The sequence below is a fragment of the Nanorana parkeri genome, unplaced genomic scaffold (genome assembly GCF_000935625.1).
Source record: "Nanorana parkeri isolate BGI_ZX_2015 unplaced genomic scaffold, ASM93562v1 scaffold130, whole genome shotgun sequence".
In the NCBI taxonomy this organism is placed as follows: Eukaryota; Metazoa; Chordata; class Amphibia; order Anura; family Dicroglossidae; genus Nanorana; species Nanorana parkeri.
In genome coordinates, this window is record NW_017306398.1 from 1,237,239 (window position 1) to 1,257,912 (window position 20,674).

The 20,674-nt window shown below is 47.8% G+C and overlaps 1 protein-coding gene across 3 annotated transcripts in view; it reads left to right on the forward strand.

The window, feature by feature from the left end:
• The first annotated feature begins 1,022 nt into the window (after positions 1-1,022).
• Positions 1,023-20,674, forward strand: part of FAM131B (family with sequence similarity 131 member B) — a 59,643-nt gene continuing 39,991 nt past the window's right edge. For all 3 annotated transcript variants that reach the window (XM_018553828.1, XM_018553829.1, XM_018553830.1), the window contains exons 1-2: positions 1,023-1,693; positions 20,412-20,518. In XM_018553828.1, coding sequence (XP_018409330.1) covers positions 1,666-1,693; positions 20,412-20,518 — 135 coding nt within the window. In that variant the 5' untranslated portion in view covers positions 1,023-1,665. The remainder of the gene's footprint in view (positions 1,694-20,411; positions 20,519-20,674) is intronic.

The following is a 20,674-nucleotide window of genomic DNA, read 5'->3' on the forward strand; positions in this document are numbered from 1 at the left end:
CTCTCTCTCTCTCTCTCTCTCTCTCTCTCTCTCTCTCTCTCTCTCTCTCTCTCTCTTTCTCATTCATCTCTCCTGTTCTCCTTCTCCTCACTCTTCCACCTCTCCTGCTCTCCTCTCTCTCTTTTCCATCACTCCTATTCCCCTTTCTCTTTCTCTCACACACTTTTCCATCGCTCAGAACTTTTATCCACATCACTGATCCCCTGTACTGACTATGCTGCCAGCTCTTGTGCTGCCAGCTCTTGTGCCTGCCCTTGATTTAGGCATATTTTATGTTAAGATCAATGACGCAATTGCCAGAGTTGACATGGCCAGCTGCTACAGAGACAGGGCGGGAAAAAACAGGGCCCCTATGATTCATTCATAGTTACCCCCCTTCACTTCCCTTCTATTTCTCCTTTTTATTTCTGTTTTTGACTACATTTCTCCTGACCTTTCCCTTCTCTCTCTCTCTTTTTGCTATCTTCCAATCTCTTGTTCTTTATTTTTCCTATCTCTATATTTTACTACCTCTTTTGTTCATCTTCGCCTTTCACTTTCATCTCTCATCACTCCTTTACCTTTTTTCTCTTACATCTCTCCTGTCCTTTCTTTTCTCTCCTTCTTTCTTTCCTTTTTTCTCTCTTTATCTCTCTCTCTCTTTCTTTCTTTCTCCTCCCATATCTTGTTCTCCTTTCTTTTATCTTTTTCTCTCCCTCTCTCTTTTCCATCCTTTCTTTCTCTCTCTTTCACCTTCTATGTCATCTTCTTTCTCTTTTTCCTCTTACATCTCTCTTGTTCTTTTTCTCCCTCCCTCTCTTCTCTTTCATCTATCGTCCTCCTCTTTCCTCTCTCTCTCTCTTTCATGGTGCGGAGAAGTGATTGTTGCTGGATAGAAACCTGCCCAGAAAACATAATGAGACAGACGGACAGAAAGGGAGGGAGAGAGACAGTGAGTGGGAGACATTGAGAGAGAGAGGCACAGGTTGGAGCACAGACAGGAGAGGGGCTGCGGAGAGACAGACATCCATGTGACAGGCTGCGAGAGGCAGGAGCTCAGGCGGGGAGGCAGCAGGACCCCCTCGGCGAGACAAAGAGGCAACCAGGAGGCAGGACCGGGCTCAGGGGTAGACAGAAAGCCGGAGAGACCGCATCCCTGGTGGATGTGACAGCATCTCTTTTTTTCCCAGCTGTTTCCTCCCCCTCAGCCAATCCTCACTCCGTCTGTTTGTGAGTCTCATCCCTCCTCCCCCGCCCTGGGCTGATGGTCCCTGAGCATCCCTGAGAGAGAGAGAGAGAAGGAGAGAGAGAGAAAGAGAGAGAGGGGGAGGAGAGAGAGAGAGAAAGAGAAGAGAGACAGGGCTGCGTCTGCTCGTCACGTCCGGAGACATCCCAATATGATCCTCCGGCTCCCAGTTCCGAGACCCCAGTGACGGGGTACCACCTCCGTACACCCCTCCCTCACTCCTCCTCTCCCCTTTTTTTCCCTTCTCTTCCCCCTCTCTATCCTTTCTCCTTTCCTCTGCCCCCTTCCTCCATTCTCTCATCATTCCCTGTATCCCTCTACCTTATCCCTCTCCATCTATCTACCCCTCCCCCCTCCAAGCCCCCCGGGATTGCCTGCCTAGAGCTCCCCGACCCTCATTTCTGTACACCCCCCTTGGAATCCCATTCATCCCACACAGCATGGGCTGCATTGGATCTCACAGCGCAGGTAAGACCTTCCAACACACACATTGCATATTCTGGCACTGCAAGGTGATCACTGACTGGACTATAGCACCATAATCTATGGACCAACTGACTGCATGACTGCAAGGTAACTGTGGCACCACCGGGCTCCTTGTCATAGAAACATAGAAGAGTGACGGCAGAAAAAGACCAAGTGGTTCATCGAGTCTGTTTGCACATTGCAAACAGCAAGGTGCAGTAACCGAAAGCCAGCCCGTGATCTGCAAACCATCTGCAGGCTGATGGCAATGGTGAACCGTGCAGTGCATGGTGAGATGATGGACTGTGACACATGGAGCACACTGCAAGGTGAACAGGCTATGATACCATGAGCTGTAGAGTGCAAGGGGGGACTACAGCCAAATTATTTGCACCAAAGCCAAAATAACCCACTGGACTGTACAATAACCTCTACCTACTGATACCTGACACATGCAAAAGTCTGCACGGTGCAAGAAGAAAACATGGCCAGCACACAAACTACACACTGCCACACAAACACACTGTAGCTTCATATGCTCAGTCATTTCCTACATTGTTACCTTATCGAGAAAGTATTCCTGCAAGGAGATATTAATACTTGACGACACACAATGTACACAACACTAAATACAAACACAGGACTGTGGCTTCATGTTAACGTAACACTATAAAACAGTGTAACTATGGACCAAAAAACAAACAAACTGTTGACTGTGACAATGTATACAAACTGTGCACTATGACAAAATACAAACATTGACAAATGATAAAGACACAATGTAACACTGTTATATAAAACTGTACACTAGGACTAAATCTAAACACTGACAACATCTATAGGTTATAACACAATGTAAACACTGCAATACAAAACTGTACACTAGGACTACTTGTAAACACAATGCCTGTGGACTGTGACACAATGTAACACTGTTATATAAAACTGTACACTGTGAGAAAATGTAAACACTTGCAAAGCCTATGGACTCTGACACAATGTAACACTGCAATACAAAACTGTACACAATGACAAAATACAAACACTGACAAATAATAAAGACACAATGTAACACTGTTATATAAAACTGTACACTAGGACTAAATCTAAACACTGACAACATCTATAGGTTATAACACAATGTAAACACTGCAATACAAAACTGTACACTAGGACTACTTGTAAACACAATGCCTGTGGACTATGACACAATGTAGCACTGCAATATAAACTGTAGACCGTGACAAAATATAAAGTCTGTGGACTATGAGAAAAATAATGACAACATACAAACACTGACAAAATCCATAGGTGAGGACAATGTAAACACTGCAGCATACAAACTGTGGACTATGACACAATATAAAAATGCAAATGAAAAACTGTGGACTTTGAGACAATGTAAACAATGCAGAATAAAGACCATGGACTATGACACAATATAAATACTATAAAATAAGAACTATAGACTATGACACAATATAAATACTATAAAATAAGAACTATAGACTATGACACAATATAAATACTATAAAATAAGAACTATAGACTATGACACAATATAAACACTGACAAAGTGTATAGACATTGACACAATATACACAGACTGTGGACTATGACAAGATATAAGTAATTGTACCCTATGGACTATGATACAGCAGATAGTAAACACTGACACTGTGGACTATGACAGGATGCAAAGCAATATAAACACCTTGAATTGTGAAGCAATGTAAACACTGCAAGATATTGACCGTGCACTACAACACAATATACAAAAATGTAAACAAAAAATAATTCTGGATCATGACATAATAAAAAAAAACTAGAAAAAAACAAAACTTACAACAATGGTTGTGGACTGTGACACAATATAAACACGGCAAACTAATAATAATAATACAAAAATAAAAAAAAAGACTTTGACAAACTATAAATGTGCAAATTGATCCCTATGGACTATAACACAATATAAACATAAAAATAAAAATGTTGACTATTAGACAATATGCAGTAATACACACACACATATACTGTATATATATATATATACACACACACACACACACACACATACACAGATACATACACACACACACATACACACACACACACAAACACATACACACACATACACATACACAGACACACATATATATATATACACACACACACACACATACACAGACACAGATACATACACACACACACATACACACACAAACACATACACACACATACACATACACAGACACACATATATATATACACACACACACACACACTGCAGAGCAAAACAACGCTTTGGCTAGAACAGAATGTAAACACTGCAGAGTGACAGCGGGGGGCTGTGATACTACATATACACTTCAAATGAATCATCTGTTCCCTTATTTAATAAGTCATGTGTGAATTGTAACCAGTGGCAGCCAATAAGCAATTATCTTTCATTGGTGGGAAATATCTCCCTTTAATTGCTACTCTTTGCACTATAGTCATCTCCTTTACACTAAAGCAATGTCCCTTGTACTATAACCATGTCCTTTACTCTATAGCCATACCCTTTGCACTATATCCATCTCCTTTACTCTATAGGCATTGCCTTTGCACTATATCCATCTCATTTACTCTATAGCCATACCCTTTGCACTATATCCATCTCATTTACTCTATAGCCATACCCTTTGCACTATATCCATCTCATTTACTCTATAGGCATTGCCTTTGCATAGCCATGCCCTTTACACTATAGCCATCTCCTTTAAACTGTAGCCATGCCCTTTACACTATAGCCATGTCCTTTGCAGTACAGCCATGCTCTTTGCAATCTAGCTATTTCCTTTGCACTATAGCCATGCCCTTTGCACTATAGCCATGCCCTTTGCACTCTAGCCATTTCCTTTGCACTATAGCCATGTCCTTTACACTATAGCCATTTCCTTTGCACTATAGCCATATCCTTTACACTATAGCCATGTCCTTTGCATTATAGCTATTTCCTTTGCACTATAGCCATACCCTTTGCACTCTAGCCATTTCCTTTACACTATAGCCATGTCCTTTGCACTATAGCCATGTCCTTTGCACTATAGCCATGTCCTTTACACTCTAGTCATGCCCTTTACACTCTAGCCATGTCCTTTGCACTATAGCCATGCCTTTAGCACTCTAGCCATGTCCTTTACACTATAGCCATGCCCTTTACACTATAGCCATGCCCTTTACACTATACTCTAGCCATGTCCTTTGCGCTGCTTTAATACAATAAACAAACTCGCTGAACCACAACAAAATCTACATAAACAGATTGGACTGTGAGTGGCCATGAATACCAAGTAATGCAACAGATTCAAGTATTTAATGTTGGTTCTTGTTATTTTGCACAGAGATTTTTCAGCTTGTTGGGGGTAGTACAGCAATTGTTTGTATTTCCATAGAGTAAAGGGAGCAAAATCTTTCACTGCATGCATCATAGCGTAACACCAGAAGCTCATTTTGTTCACACTTTTGCGGTGCGCCAACAGATTTGAATTGGCTGCCTGAGGCACCAAACGCACCAAAAAAGGTGCATGTACTTTTTTTTTTGGTAATGCAGCTCACCACGGCGCACGGTAGCCCATTACTATGTGTTGTGGTGAGCTGCATTACAAAAAAAAAAAGTACATGCACCTTTTTTAATGCGTATGTCGCTTTAGGCAGCCCATTCAAATGTTAGCGCACCATAAAAGTGTGAGCTCTCAGTGCTACTATGGCACACGTACGGTGAAGTCATGTTGGCGAGGTACGTTGGGGTGCCATGGTGAATGAATGCCACCGCACCACCCCAATGAACAAAATAGGTGTTGCGGTAACATGTGCACCAACATACGCTTTACCGCAGTGAAATGGTGCGGGCCAAACAGTACAACGTTTGCGACTACGGGCGCGTTGTATTTTTTACAGTGCTGCGTTAACATGTTTCTTTCTCTAGGCTTTTTTGTTGTCGTTGCTATCACATGTCGCGATGCAATAAAATGTGCACTTATTTAATGAACCTTGAGTGGGTAGAGGGGGCATTACAGCGCTTTGACGCTTCCAGCGACGGCGGGCACATTCGTCTTTCGCTGAAAGCCGCGTCTGCACACGGACGTGAAACTACACACTGCAAGATGAAAACACTGACGCATGACACAGCCTACAAACTGCAAGGTGATAACATCATAGCTCAATCAATACTCCGCTCTCCGGACTCAGACACAATGGATGTGCAGGGACGGGGGGTCCACGATCACACGCTGCCCACCGGCACGGCGTCAGCGCAGCTGCATTGTGATAGACGGGGCGCAGCTGCAAGGTGACACGTTAAAGCTTGCCTTCGTATGTGACAACCCACACACGCTACGCCGCCGACACGACGCAGACTGGCTGCTTATGCTCCGCTCTCCCCGCAGTCGAGGACTCGTCTTTGCATTGCTATTCAGATGCATGCTGCGCTGCTGTGCACCCTGCTGTGAACTATTGTCACATTGTGTAGAGGGTTGTTAACTTCGGACGTCCTCCCCCCTTTAACTCCGAACGTCACTTGCCACTTGCCAAAATGTTAAATTAATTTTCAAGGTCCCCTGCGCTGCAAAACAAACAAAAAAAAAGCTAATTTATAATTTTTTGATACACATGCCTATAGGACATTGGTGAGGATTACAAATTGCCACAGTTCCTTTGCAGATTGGTAGAGTGTCGCACGTGACATTCGGTGACAATTGCACTGCAGCTTGTTGTGTTTGGCAGAGGTAATGTGTTGGCAGTAACACGTTGGGGGTCGCAATGGGCTATCCTCTCCCTCTTAAGAGGAGGCAGCGACCCCCGGCGGCCGCTTTGGGCAACGGCCTGCGAGCCGCGTGAGTCATTGATCCCCCCATCTGCTGTCAGCAAGGCTATAAATGAGAAAAGGATCATAATTTATCTTTACTGGCACGATATTCCCTGTAAAAAAAATAAAATAAATTATAACGGCGTATGGATTGTTATGCCGTGTAGCCGTTGCCGCTGTGGGGCAACAGTGACACTCTGTGGACAAGAGCGTTCAGCGCAGTCACAGAATGACACCAAACTCAGGAGTTAAATCTTAAAAATGCATTCAAGTCCCTTAACTATTAACAACAATGTATCTTATTTGTCTATCACTCGGCTGTAGATCCTCCAATCATCTCTGAATTGGTGCTGACACTGTCCTTCCTTCTGGAGGGGGGGGGCTACTTGTGTTCCCCATGGTCCCTGTGTGTGTTGTAAAGTAGTCACCGCTCCAAGCTCGCTCTTGTGATGGACTACAATGTCACAATTAGTTTACTAATTTGTACTGAGATTGTAGTACATCCCGGGCAGCACTGGATTTCCCACAAGGCCAACCAAGGCCCGGCCTCGGGGCAGCAGGGAGTAGAGGGGCAGCAGGGGTTTGGAATTCCTATCTCCCGACGCCCGGGACATGCAGTTCTGGGCGCCGGGCGGGTAGTTGTTTTCTACATTTAGCCCGGCTTTGGGCAAACAGAGCTAATTGTACAGTGGGGAAGCCGCCGCTTGTTTTGTACAAGTGATCTCGGTGATGTCGCAAGATCACTTGTATGCAGCCTGCAGGTCCATTCTCCATGGTGGGGGGGGGAGTTGGCGGGTAGGGGGGGCGCATTGAGGAACCTGGACTTGGGGCAGCAGAGAGAGTAAATCCGGCCCTGATCCCTGTAGTGAGCGTGGAGCGGTGACTACTTTACAACACACACAGGGACCATGGGGAACAGACGTAGCCCCCCTCCAGAAGGAAGGACAGTGTCGGCACCAATTCAGACATAATTGGAGGATCTACAGCCGAGTGATACACAAATAAGATACATTGTATGTGTTCGGGGGGCTGAGTATTGGGGCTCAGTTATGGCTGTGCATAGAGGTGCATGGTTTTTCTGTGCTTAGGTAGGTGTGTACACACACACACACACACACACACACACATAGACACACAAAGGTTGAACTTGATGGACCTGTGTCTTTATTCAACCTCAAATACTATGTAACTATGTGTTGTCATGCATCAATGTGTGTTTATGCGTTGTCATTCTTTTTTGCATTTTTGAATTTAGGATTTGGAGTGGAAAAAGTTAACAGCCATTGACCTAGACTTGGTAGTTGGACCTGTATTTTTTCTGTGCTTAGGTAGGTGTGTATACACACACACACACACACACAGACACACAAAGGTTGAACTTGATGGACCTGTGTCTTTATTCAACCTCAAATACTATGTAACTATGTGTTGTCATGCATCAATGTGTGTTTATGCGTTGTCATTCTTTTTTGCATTTTTGAATTTAGGATTTGGAGTGGAAAAAGTTAACAGCCATTGACCTAGACTTGGTAGTTGGACCTGTTGCCATTGCATCAAATGACTTGGCTTTTGATGTGTTTCCATTGACTTCTATGATGGATATTTTTTTTTTAAACCACAGGCACTATTTTTATGACGGGGAACCAGGATATATGCATTTTAGCAGGTTGTACCATGTGCGTTAAAAGGTTGTACTCGATGGATATATAGTTGAACTCGATGGACTTGTGTCTTTTTTCAACCTGACTAACTATGTAACTATGTAAAAAACACAACAGTGTAAATGAGCCCTTAAAGTGTATGTAGAGCATAAACTTTTTTTAAATTTCATTTGAATCTTGATGGACCCGTGTCTTTAGTCAAGCTTCAATACTATGTGATTTAAAGCAGAAATCCAGGCAAAAGTGTTCTTAAAGGAGAACTATGAGGACTGAAAAATGGCCTGGCCAGGAAGGGGGTCTAAACACCCGGTCTTGAAGTGGTTAAAGGAGAATTATGAGACGGGTGATTTTCACTCAGCCTCATAATCTGAGCCGACCTGTGACAATGAGACTGTCACAGGTCGGCTCAGTAATTCGGTAAGTGAGGGAACACATACCGTCGCTCGCTCACTTCTCGATCTATCCCTGCAGAGAGCCGTGACTGTCACTGACGGCTCTGTGCAGGGATTCCCCCCCTCCCCTCCCTGTTTCTCCAGCGCTGACTGGCGGAACCGATGGGGGAGGGGGCGGGTACAGCTGGCTCTGCCTCTAGATAGGCAGAGTCAGCTGTCAATCACGCAGCTGGGTGGATCTCGACAGTAATGTCGGGATCCGTCCCGGCTGCGACGGTCTCATTATACCGCGAGCTGTAGCTTGCGATATACTGAGCTTTGGGTGACGGGATCACTCACGGCTCCCTGTAGGGATTACCTCCCCCCGTCCGATCCTCCAGCGCTGACAGGCGGAACGGACGGGGGAGGGTACAGCTGGCTCTGCCTCTAGATAGGCAGAGTCAGCTGTCAATCACGCAGCTGGGTGGATCTCGACAGTAATGTCGGGATCCGTCCCGGCTGCGACGGTCTCATTATACCGCGAGCTGTAGCTTGCGATATACTGAGCTTTGGGTGACGGGAGGACGCTAGTTTGTGTCCTCCCGTTACCCTATGGAGAACTATGGGGAAAAGCCCTGACCCCCATAGTTCTCCTTTAACCCTTGCAGTAGGGCTGCCCCCACACTGCAAAGGTTAAGTGCTCGTTTTTTGTCTAGGTGCTAAAATAAAAAATGTATACTCACCTGAGCTTTGGAGTCAGCTGGCTGCAACAGCGCTCCCTTCAGTCTGTCTGCTCCTCCACTGCAGCGATGGTGTGTCCCTTAGCATCATCACTTCCTATACACTGTCTATAGGACATGGTGACTTACAGGAACTTAGACCGCCGCAGTGGAGGAGACAGGCTCCAGGGATCAATCTAAGAGCAAGCTGGCTCTGAGGATTGGATACAGGGCTGGATTTCCCACAAGGCCACCGAGGTCTGGCCTCGGGGCAGCAGGGAGTAGAGGGGCAGCAGGGGTGTGGAATTCCTATCTCCCGATGCCCTGGACATGCAGTTCCGGGCGCCGGGCGGGTAGTTGTTTTCTACATTTAGCCGGGCTTTGGGCAAGCGGAACTAAATGTAGAGCGGGGAGGCTGCTGCTTGTTTTGTACAAGTGATCTCAGAAATGCCGCCAAAATCACTTGTATGCAGCCTGCAGGTCTGTCCGTCCCCCGCTGCCCCAAAAGCTACCTCGGACCCCGCTGGCTGTCTCTCTCCTGGCTGGTCGCCTCCCTTCCCGCTGTGGTTTTCGGGGGCCCCCGCTCTTCTGGGGGACCCGGGACCATGGCACATTCGTTCAGGATGGAGAGCAGGGAGCAGAGCGGTTTCCATTCTCCATTGGGGAAGGGGGTTTGGCGGGGAGGGGGGCGGATTGAGGAACAGGAGAGAGAGTAAATCCGGCCCTGACCGGATGAATATAACTTTGTCATTAAACCACAATACCTAATTTATTGCTCTGGTGACACAACTCAACAACGTTCCCATCACTTTCTGTCTCTGTGACAAGGGTCTGCAGGAATCAGAGAGGGGGGTGAATGTCTCCGCAGGGGACGCAGCAATTAAAACTTGGCAGAGGGCCAAACCTCCCCAACTCTATCAAAAGCTAAAATAAATTGCCTTGTACACTTTTGATGGATGTGGAAGGGTATCTGGATCCTGTGTAACCCTGGGCTGTGTCCAGCTAACTTTCCTGCAGTCATTAGGTATGTGGAAGCACCCGGGGAGCATTGTGCATCTCACCAGGCTGGCTTGCTTCTTAAAGCTGAACTCTGGGGAAATGTCACAGTACCCTTGCATAGGGGTGCCACCTGCACTGCAAGGGTTAAATGCTCATTTTTATCTTCAGTACCATTAAAAAGTGGCTCTACTCACCTTATCCCTCCCTCCCCCGGCCTCCAGCACTCTCCTGTCCCCTCCGACACTCAGGGTTATGGACGGAACCTTGTCAGGGTTGCCACCTGTCCGAGATTCACACAGTCTGAGTTTTGAGTCCTTTATGTGCTGTGTCCGGGTTTCTGGCTAACTGAAACCTGGAGGTTTGGCCCTCTGCCAAGTTTTATTGTTGTGTCCCCTGTGGAGACGTTCACCCCCCCTCTCTGATGTCACGATGTCAGGTGGACAAGAGCAACCACGGGGTCCAGGTGTTCCAGAGTGAATGCATGGAGGAGGCACGGGGCATGGAGGGACGTTGAAACTCGGGGAGCAAGGAGGTGTATGAAACACAGGGTCCAGATAAGTCTTGAAGTGCACACTCTGCTGGCTGTCTCCCCTCGCTCTCTCTCTTCTGGCTAACTCTCCCCGCTCTCTCTCCTGGCTGTCTCCCCTCTCTCCTGACTGTCCCTCCTGGCTCATCCTCCTGGCTGTGTCTCCTCCCTGTCTCTCCTGACTGTCTCCCCTCGCTCTCTCTTGTGGCTGTGTCTCCTCTTTCTCTCTCCTGGCTGTCTCTCCTGGCTGTCTCTCCTGGCCGTCTGCCCTTGCTCTCTCTCCTAGCTGTCTCTTCTCTCTCTCCTAGCTGTCTCTTCTCTCTCTCCTAGCTGTCTCTTCTCTCTCTCCTGGCTGTCTCTCCTCCCTCTCTCTCCTGACTGTCTCTTCTCTCTCTCCTTGCTCTCTCTCCTGGCTGTCTCTTCTCTCTCTCTCTCTCCTGGCTGTCTCTCCTCCCTCTCTCTCCTGACTGTCTCTCCTCCCTCTCTCTCCTGGCTGTGTCTCCTCTCTCTCCTGGCTGTCTCCCCTTGCTCTCTCTATTATCTGTCTCTCCTCTCTCTCCTGGCTGTCTCTCCTTTCTCTCCCTCCTGGCTGTCTGTCCTCCCTCTCTCTCCTGGCTGTCTCTTTTCCCTCTCTCTACTGACTGTCTCCCCTCACTCTCTCTCTCCTGGCTGTATCTCCTCTCTCTCTCTCTCTCTCTCGCTCTCTCTCTCTCTCTCTCTCTCTCTCTCTCTCTCTCTCTCCTGACTGTCCCTCCTGGCTCATCCTCCTGGCTGTTTCTCATTTATCTCTCTCCTTACTGTGTCTCCTCCCTCTCTCTCCTAGCTGTCTCTCCTGGCTGTCTCCCCTTGCTCTCTCTCCTAGCTGCCTCTCCTCTCTCTCCTGACTGTCTGTCCTCCCTCTCCTTTCTGTCTGTCTCTTCTCTCTCTCTCTACTGACTGTCTCCTGGCTATCTCTCCTGGCTGTCTCCCCTTGCTCTCTCTCCTAGCTGTCTCTCCTCTCTCTCTCTTGGCTGTCTCCCCTCGCTCTATCTCCTGGCTGTTTCTCCTCACTCTCTCTCTTGGCTGTCTCCCCTCGCTCTCTCTCCTGACTGTCTCCCCTCGCTCTGTCTCCTGGATGTTTCTCCTCACTCTCTCCTAGCTGTCTCTCCTCTCTCTCCTGACTGTCTCCCCTCGCTCTCTCTCCTGGCTGTCTCTCCTCGCTCTCTCTCCTGGCTGTGTCTACTCCCTCTCTCTCCTGGCTGTGTCTACTCTCTCTCTCTCCTGGCTATCTCTCCTGGCTGTCTCCCCTTGCTCTCTCTCCTAGCTGTCTCTCCTCTCTCTCCTGGCTGTCTGTCCTCCCTCTCCCTCCTGGCTGTCTCTTTTCTCTCTCTCTCCTGGCTATCTCTTCTCCCTCTCTCTACTGACTGTCTCCCCTTGCTCTCTCTCCTCTCCCTCCTGGCTGTCTCTCCTCCATCTCTCTCCTGGCTGTCTCCCCTCCATCCCTCTCCTGGCTGTCTCCCCTCGCTCTCTCTCCTGGCTGTCTCTCCTCTCTCTCCCTCCTGGCTGTTTCACCTCGCTCTATCTCCTGGCTGTTTCCCCTCCATCTCTCTCCTAGCTGTCTCTCCTCTCTCTCCTGGCTGTCTCTCCTCTCTCTCTACCTCCTGGCTGTCTCCCCTCGCTCTATATCCTAGCTGTCTCTCCTCTCTCTCATTGCTGTCTCTCCTCTCTCTATCTCCTGGCTGTCTCCCCTCGCTCTATCTCCTGGCTGTCTCTCCTCGCTCTCTCCCCTGGCTGTCTCCCCTCGCTCTATCTCCTGGCTGTCTCTCCTCGCTCTCTCCCCTGGCTGTCTCCCCTCGCTCTATCTCCTGGCTGTCTCTCCTCGCTCTCTCCTGGCTGTCTCCCCTCGCTCTCTCTCCTGGCTGTTTCTCCTCACTCTCTCTCCTGGCTGTCTCCCCTCGCTCTATCTCCTGGCTGTCTCTCCTCACCTGCTCTCTCCTGGCTGTCTCCCCTCGCTCTCTCTCCTGGCTGTCTCCCCTCGCTCTCTCTCCTGGCTGTTTCTCCTCACTCTCTCCTAGCTGTCTCTTCTCTCTCTCCTGGCTGTCTCTTCTCTCTCTCTCTCCTAGCTGTCTTTTCTCTCTCTCCTGGCTGTCTCCCCTCGCTCTATCTCCTGGCTGTCTCTCCTTGCCTGCTCTCCCCTGGCTGTCTCTCCCCTCGCTCTCTCTCCTGGCTGTCTCCCCCCGCTCTCTCTCCTGGCTGTTTCTCCTCACTCTCTCCTAGCTGTCTCTTCTCTCTCTCCTGGCTGTCTCTTCTCTCTCTCCTGGCTGTTTCTCCTCACTCTCTCCTAGCTGTCTCTTCTCTCTCTCCTGGCTGTCTCTTCTCTCTCTCCTGGCTGTTTCTCCTCACTCTCTCCTATATATTCTCCCCCAAAAAATTGCTGTATGGCACTAGAGTGTTTGGGTTTCGCTTGAAGAAAAGGTGGCAACCCTTCCCCTTGTATTCCCCACTAACAAAGCGCAACTGTTGGTCCTGCATTGTATATGATGGTGTCAAAGTGCAACCAACAGGCAGAATGCCAATGAGAAGCCGGGGGGAGCAAGGGATCAGGTAAGTAAAACTGCTTGTTAGGGGTACCCCAGTTACAAACGAGCATTTATTCCTTGCAGTGCGGGGGAGGGGGGGATGTCCTCTCTGCTTGTTGCATTCCATTGTTTTTTACAACCCTGTTACTTTATTTAATGGGTGTCACAGTTTTACTGTCATGTCTATTGCAGAATGTACCTGCCCATTGTGAACTGGCACAGCTGCTTGTAGTCCAACTCTGGAGTGTGCAAGGAAACGGTGACAACTCTACAGCTGGACTGATTAAGTGTTGTCACCTTAGCACAGGAAGTGCCTGTGGGTACACTACTGCTGGGTATGACAGAACGGAAAGCAGGACAGGAATTACACTGTTTGACATTGCAGGAGCAAGTGCAACAATGTATTTGGTTTGAGTGCTTGGGTTTAGGTATGACATGGATGTTGTTTCTGAAGCCCCATGATGATGATGAACACGCAGGATAAGATTGATGCAACTCCGGGTAAAAATGTTATTAACCCTTGCAGTGGGGGCCACCCCCGTACTTCAAGGTTTAAGTGCTTGTTTTTGCCTAGGGTCAAAAATAACAAAGATATACTCACCTGCAGCAATGGTATGTCCCCCAGCATCCTCCAGTCCTATACACGGCATAGAACGTGATGATTTGTGGTACCTTAGACCGTTGCAGCAGGAGGGGAGAGAGGCTCCAGGGACCGGTCTAAGAGCAAGCCGGCTCGTAGGATCGGGTGAGTATAACTTTTTTTATTTTTGAGCCTAGGGAACAACGAGCACTTGTCTGTTGTGTCTCCTCCCTGTCTCTCCTGAAAATATGCTTTGAGATGCTTTTTTAATGTGTTTCCATTGATTTCAATGGAAAACACATCAAGCAAAAATGCAAAAGGTGTGAATCCAGCCTTAGAAAGGTAGGCTGCAGAACACGGGTCATGTGACTACAGTCCTACCCAGAAGCACTGATAAATCCAGCGGGATCTGAACACGTTTATATAAAAGTAAGATTTCAAGTGAATTTCCAGTTGTGCTCCAGGTGATCTCTGTATATTGTGAGGACTTTATTAAAACCGTATTGCAGATTCTTACCGTCTCCTGTTGTGTGGAAATGGAGTTAGGCTTTACCATGCTGACTGCTAAGTTGGAGGGTCTGCCTTCGTTATCACAACCTGAACAATCTCAGTGCTGTACGAAGAAAAAGAAAAGCCCCAGTGTCCCTCTGGTCTCAGGACGTTTTGCAAGTGTCTCTCCAAAAGTAGAACTCCAGTTGTAGGAACTTCAACCTCTCTGCAGACCTCTGGGATAAACAGGGAACAGATAGCACTAGCGGGGAAGTAGATATAGATCGGAATACTGAATCAAATTCAGTCTGGGCTAACCAGCGAACAGCATGGATTGTACTCAGGGACGTAGTGCTCACCTTTCAGTGGTACTTATGTGTTGGTGGAATGCTGGATCCCAGAGAAGACAGAAATCAAGAGTCAAAATCTGACTTTTAGAAGCAGTTCTCTGTCAACTGGGATATCCCTGAAGTTATCTGTAGAGCATTAGAAGGATGGGAATGCCACTGGAGTGTCCCCCCGGCACCAGAGGTCAGAAACTGTAGCTGGCTGGTGTTTCTTCTGCCTCATACCCTCATAAGATCCCTCGTGCCTGATAATATCGCTCATGCCTGATAAGATCCCTCATGCCTCATAAGATCCCTCTTATCCTCATAAAATCCCTCATACCTCATAAGATCCCTCATGCCTCATAAGATCCCTCTTATCCTCATAAAATCCCTCATAAGATCCCTCATGCCTCATAAGATCCCTCATGCCTCATAAGATCCCTCTTATCCTCATAAAATCCCTCATAAGATCCCTCATGCCTCATAAGATCCCTCATGCCTCATAAGATCCCTCTTATCCTCATAAAATCCCTCATAAGATCCCTCATGCCTCATAAGATCCCTCATGCCTCATAAGATCCCTCATACCCTCATAAGATCCCTCATACCCTCATAAGATCCCTCATGCCTCATAAGATCCCTCATACCCTCATAAGATCCCTCATGTCTCATAAGATCCCTCATACCCTCATACGATCCCTCATAAGATCCCTCATGCTTGATAAGATCCCTCATACCCTCATAAGATCCCTCATACCCTCATATGATCCCTCGTGCCTGATAATATCCCTCATGCCTGATAAGATCCCTCATGCCTCATAAGATCCCTCTTACCCTCATAAAATCCCTCATAAGATCCCTCATGCCTCATAAGATCCCTCATGCCTCATAAGATCCATCATACCCTCATAAGATCCCTCATACCTCATAAGATCCCTCATGCCTCATAAGATCCCTCATACCCTCATAAGATCACTCATAAGATCCCTCATGCCTCAGAAGATCCCTCATACCCTCATAAGATCCCTCATACCTCATAAGATCCCTCATACCCTCATATGATCCCTCATACCTCATAAGATCCCTCATAAGATCCTTCATACCCTCATACGATCCCTCATAACCTCATAAGATCCCTCATACCCTCATAAGATCCCTCATGCCTCATAAGATCACTCATACCCTCATAAGATCCTTAATTCCCTCATAAGATCCCTCATGCCTCATAAGATCCCTCAAGCCTCATAAGATCCCTCATGCCTCATAAGATCCCTCAAGCCTCATAAGATCTCTCATGCCTCATAAGATCCCTCATACCCTCATAAGATCCCTCATGCCTCATAAGATCCCTCATGCCTCATAAGATCCCTCATACCCTCATAAGATCCCTCATGCCTCAGAAGATCCCTCATACCCTCAGAAGATCCCTCATACCCTCAGAAGATCCCTCATGCTTGATAAGATCCCTCATACCCTCATAAGATCCCTCAATGCCAATGAACGTAACAAAGGTAGCAGAAAGAGTACCTAATCCTCAGGGGTGGTAGGGTGAGGTGAAGAGTCTCCAGGAGGGTCTCTGTAGGACAGGCCAGAGGTGGAGCAGGAGGCGGCGTAATCCAGAGGCAATCCAAGGTCAGGGCAAGGTCAAAGACAAGGTATCGCGCAAGGCAATACAAAGGGGTCAGGAGCTAGGACATGCTAAGCTATCACAAGGAGCAGGTTAGTGATGCTTAAAGGAGTTGTAAAGCCCCAGCACATCCTCTCCTGCTATAAGATCAGCATTGCATAAAGATCATGTGGACCACCTCTGGATCACGTGATCACTGTGAGAGCCTGTGATTGGTTGTGACTGCTGTAGAAACCTCCTGTGAGAAGAAACAGATACATTGTATCTTTTTTCCCCCCTCCCTAGAGGAGAAGAATGTAAACAACAAAGAAATAAAATAAAGATAACATAGCCAGATCAGAGCTATTGTGCCGGGCCCGGCTACAGGTACCAACAGCAAATAGCGCACACATATGCGGTATCGCTGTGAACGTCAGGAGTAGAACTTATTTGGGGCTTCTTTATGGTGGTGGTTAAAGTAGTATTAAAACCCTTAAACCTTTTTTTCAATGATGAATCCGGATCAAACAATTATAAATTGCCCTGCAAAGTATTTCTTTAACACTTACTGAACAGCTCCAACTCTCAGCTTGGCTTCCCTGAACTTCCTTTCTTGTACAGGATCACAGGGGACAACACAGTCTCCACCAGCTGCCTATCCACTAGTTTGTAGAAGGGAGAAAGTAGGAGTGGGGAGCAGGGGAGTGCCTTGTGTGCTTTTGTGTTAGTGGAGACACACACAGCATGCTAGCACACACAAGGGTGGCTCCATAGGACCCTGCAAGGGTCCAGGATATAGGTTACAGGATATCAGGAGTAATACTCAGCTGATTCTGCAGGAAGCTAAACATTTTAAACAGACAATCGGATTCGGATGAACCTGAAAATCAACGAAATTCAGTTGATTCGGCGGTTCGTCCTAATCTGAAATAACGAACTTATTATATTCCCGAATATACTAAAACTATATTCGGGCATACATAACTTCTTTTGCGGAACGCGCGGCGGCCACATTGGTTCTGCGCAGACGCGCCGCCATCTTTGAGTATATCTTGGTATTGTCCAAGATGGCGGCCGCCCGAACATACAGGCGCCCCCATCTTGGTGGCCGCCGCTCGTTCTGCGGTTTCTGATTCGTTTCCTCCGAATCCCGAAACAGCAGAAATAATTGTTTTCTTTGATGAAACGAATGGAAATGTTATCCGTTTCCATGTGTTTTGTCAGAAAATGAATGCTTATGCCGTGCGCGCGCATGTCTATTAAACATCAAGGAGCGGCGTCCATCGCAAGTGATTTAAAAATCATTTTAAAACAGTGGTTCTCACCCTGTGTAACCTCAGGACCCACATTTGTCCCTTGTTATTAAAGGAGAACTATGGGGTTAAGGCTTTTCCCCATAGTTCTCCTTAGGGTAAGGGGAGGACACAAACTAGCGTCCTCCCGTCACCCTAAGCTCAGTATACCGCGAGCTGTAGCTCGCGGTATACTTAGACGCCGCAGCTGAAGCGAATACTGACAATTGTGCCGGGATCTGCCCAGCTGCGTGACTGACAGCTGGCTCTGCCTATCTAGAGGCAGAGCCAGCTGTACCCGCCCCCTCCCCCGTCCGTTCCGCCAGTCAGCCCCCTCCCCCGTCAACATGGGTGGGAGGTTCATTTTGGGTACCATTCAAATGAATGGCAACTCAACACACCTCCCACACCAGAATGCATAGTAGTGTGCGATTGCGTAGTACAGTGTGTTAATTGCCTGATACAATGTGATGAATGCACGGTGCTAGTGTGAACAGGCCCTCAAAAACACTGACACAATCTGATACTCACAGATATTTTGACACACACACACACTCCAAAAAAATGTTTTCATTCAATTAATTTTTTTTCAGATCCACCCGGTCTCCCTATCTCAATAGAACTGGAGTGGATCCTCAGCCTGGGGTCCAGTGCTGGGCTGCTGTGCTGTGATGGAGCTCCATCCATACATACATGCATTGCTTGTACAACTCCCTTACATGCCCTATAGAGGTTCCGAGAGCCAGAATTTGATGTCACCATGGCACCTCTATGGAACATGTGAGGGAGTTGCAAGCAATGCACGTATGGATGGAGCTCACGGCCATAGCCCCATCGCACCTCAAGCTGACACTCGGCGCCGTGCAGCATATTTTGAACGGCTGCTTGGTGCGAGAACTGACAGTGCTGCGCTAGGGGGAGGCAGAGGAGCCTCTCACCTAGAAAAGTGGAAGGCATGCGGCAACCCACTGAAAAAGGGGTCGCGACCAGGGGCGTCCCGAGGCTGGGTGACACCCGGAGCGGTAACCGAGTGTCACCCCGCCAGGACGTCACTGAAGACACATTAATATCACTTTAGGGTTTGTTTTGCCTTCAATAGCATGTGACATTAAAAACGGCGACCGCCATCATTTTGCTTCTGTGGGTCCGCTGCTTTCACAAAATATCGCATTGAAGCGTGCGTGTGCAAAATGGAAAAAAAATGGCTCCAGCGTCGCTTGGGGTTAAAGGTGCAGGGAGCCCTTTGATTTAGGGCAGTTGTAGTGTTTCCTGTGCATCATGAATGGCTGACGGAGTGATATTACTTTCTGGCTGGAAGGGGGAGGGGCAGTAGACCGCCATAAAGTGAATTGATTTAGGGAGGGGATGATGGGAAAAACGCAGTTTAAATTTTGCTGTGGAACATGATTTATGGGTGTGACCCTGAGAGGATCTAGAAGGCATTTATTGGATTTGTTCACGGGCCTGCCGAAACAAATATCAATAATCCATGCGATGACGTGCAGCCAGCAATACTGATTATAGGAGTAAAAGGAAGTATACGTCAAGCGTCAATCTAATCAGGGGCTGAAAGAAAGGCAGAGAAATCTGCAGGCGTGGACCGTCCAATCTGCCAGAGGATCTGTCTGGACATAGTCTGTCTGGTCAAAACATACAGAGGGGGTCACTGCCCCGCCCCCCACATTGGTGAAGGAACAGAAAGTCACCTACTCGCTGCTCACTCTGCTCTCAAGTTGCTCACAACTTCTCCACATGTGCATGCAGTGTGTTTTAATTGGATTCTAATGCAGAGATGAAAACATCCAAATTACAGGCCAATCTTAGTCCCTTATCTGGGTCTCCAAGCAAAACTGCAGCACAATATTCACGTGCGGATTATTATTTAAAGTGTTTCTAAGTGCTACGTGCTTTTTTTTTATCCTTGTCATCGCCAACGGATCCAGGAAGTTCCAAGCCATCCCCTGAACTTTTGGATTGTGGAGGAGGGTCCCGAGACAGCAGTGTAGTGATAGGCTCCTGCTGCCGTCAGTCAAATTGCTGGGAGGAAGGCAAAGGAGGGAGCAAGGGGTGTGGCTTGCCAGGTGATGTGTTTCTCTATAGACGCACACAGGTAGGCTCAGGTCCTGGCGTTGCATCCTGGGAAGGTTACATCAGCAGAGCATCGCTGGGAAAAATCTCATCCGTAATCTCACGAGATCTCAGCGAAAAGGCATTTTCCTCCCCTGAGATGATGTGGTCACATGTCCTATTCACAGAGTTCCAGGGAGATATATTAATCTGCCTCCACACAGGTTCCTCCTCTGCAGCATGCTGGAAGAGAAGGAGCCTTGCTCTCCGTGTGTAAGCAGTGGTCTCTCTGCAGAGGTCCAATACACTCCCTGCTGAGTCAAAGCTAGAATTCTTGAAGCAGCAGAGAAAGTGTGCTTGCTTATTGCAGAGCATTAGATCTGACTCAACAGGGGGGGGGGGGGTCGGACCTCTGCAGAGAAACCACTGCCTCCACATAGGTCCCTTCTCTGCTGCATGCTGGCAGGGGTCAGGCTTTTCTACTCAGGCTGTGGCTGCTTTCTAAAGATAACAAACTAAGACTTTGCACACCTTTTGTTCTCATTCACCTGGAATGTATGTAGCTGATTTAAAGGGAAGCTTGGACGCTTCATATATAATTCTTTAGTAAGGGCAGGTCAGCGGGGATGGTTTTGTAGTTTTCCTTTGATACTGAACCCTTTGCTCTCCCTGCAGGCAGCGATGGGGCGGCACTGGACTGGAAAGGGTTAAAGGATGCGGACCAAGGGACCATCGAGAACAGCTCAGTCCTGGGAAGCAGCACTCACAGACCATCAAATGAGGTACCACTCTGCGTAGTCCATCCCCTGCCGTCCTTCAGAAGTCCTCTGGAGCTAGAGGGGTTCATTCCTCATCCTTCTCCTTGTCACTCTGTGTATGTCTGGATGTCTCTGGCTCTCTCTCTCTCTCTCTCTCTCTCTCTCTCTCTCTCTCTCTCT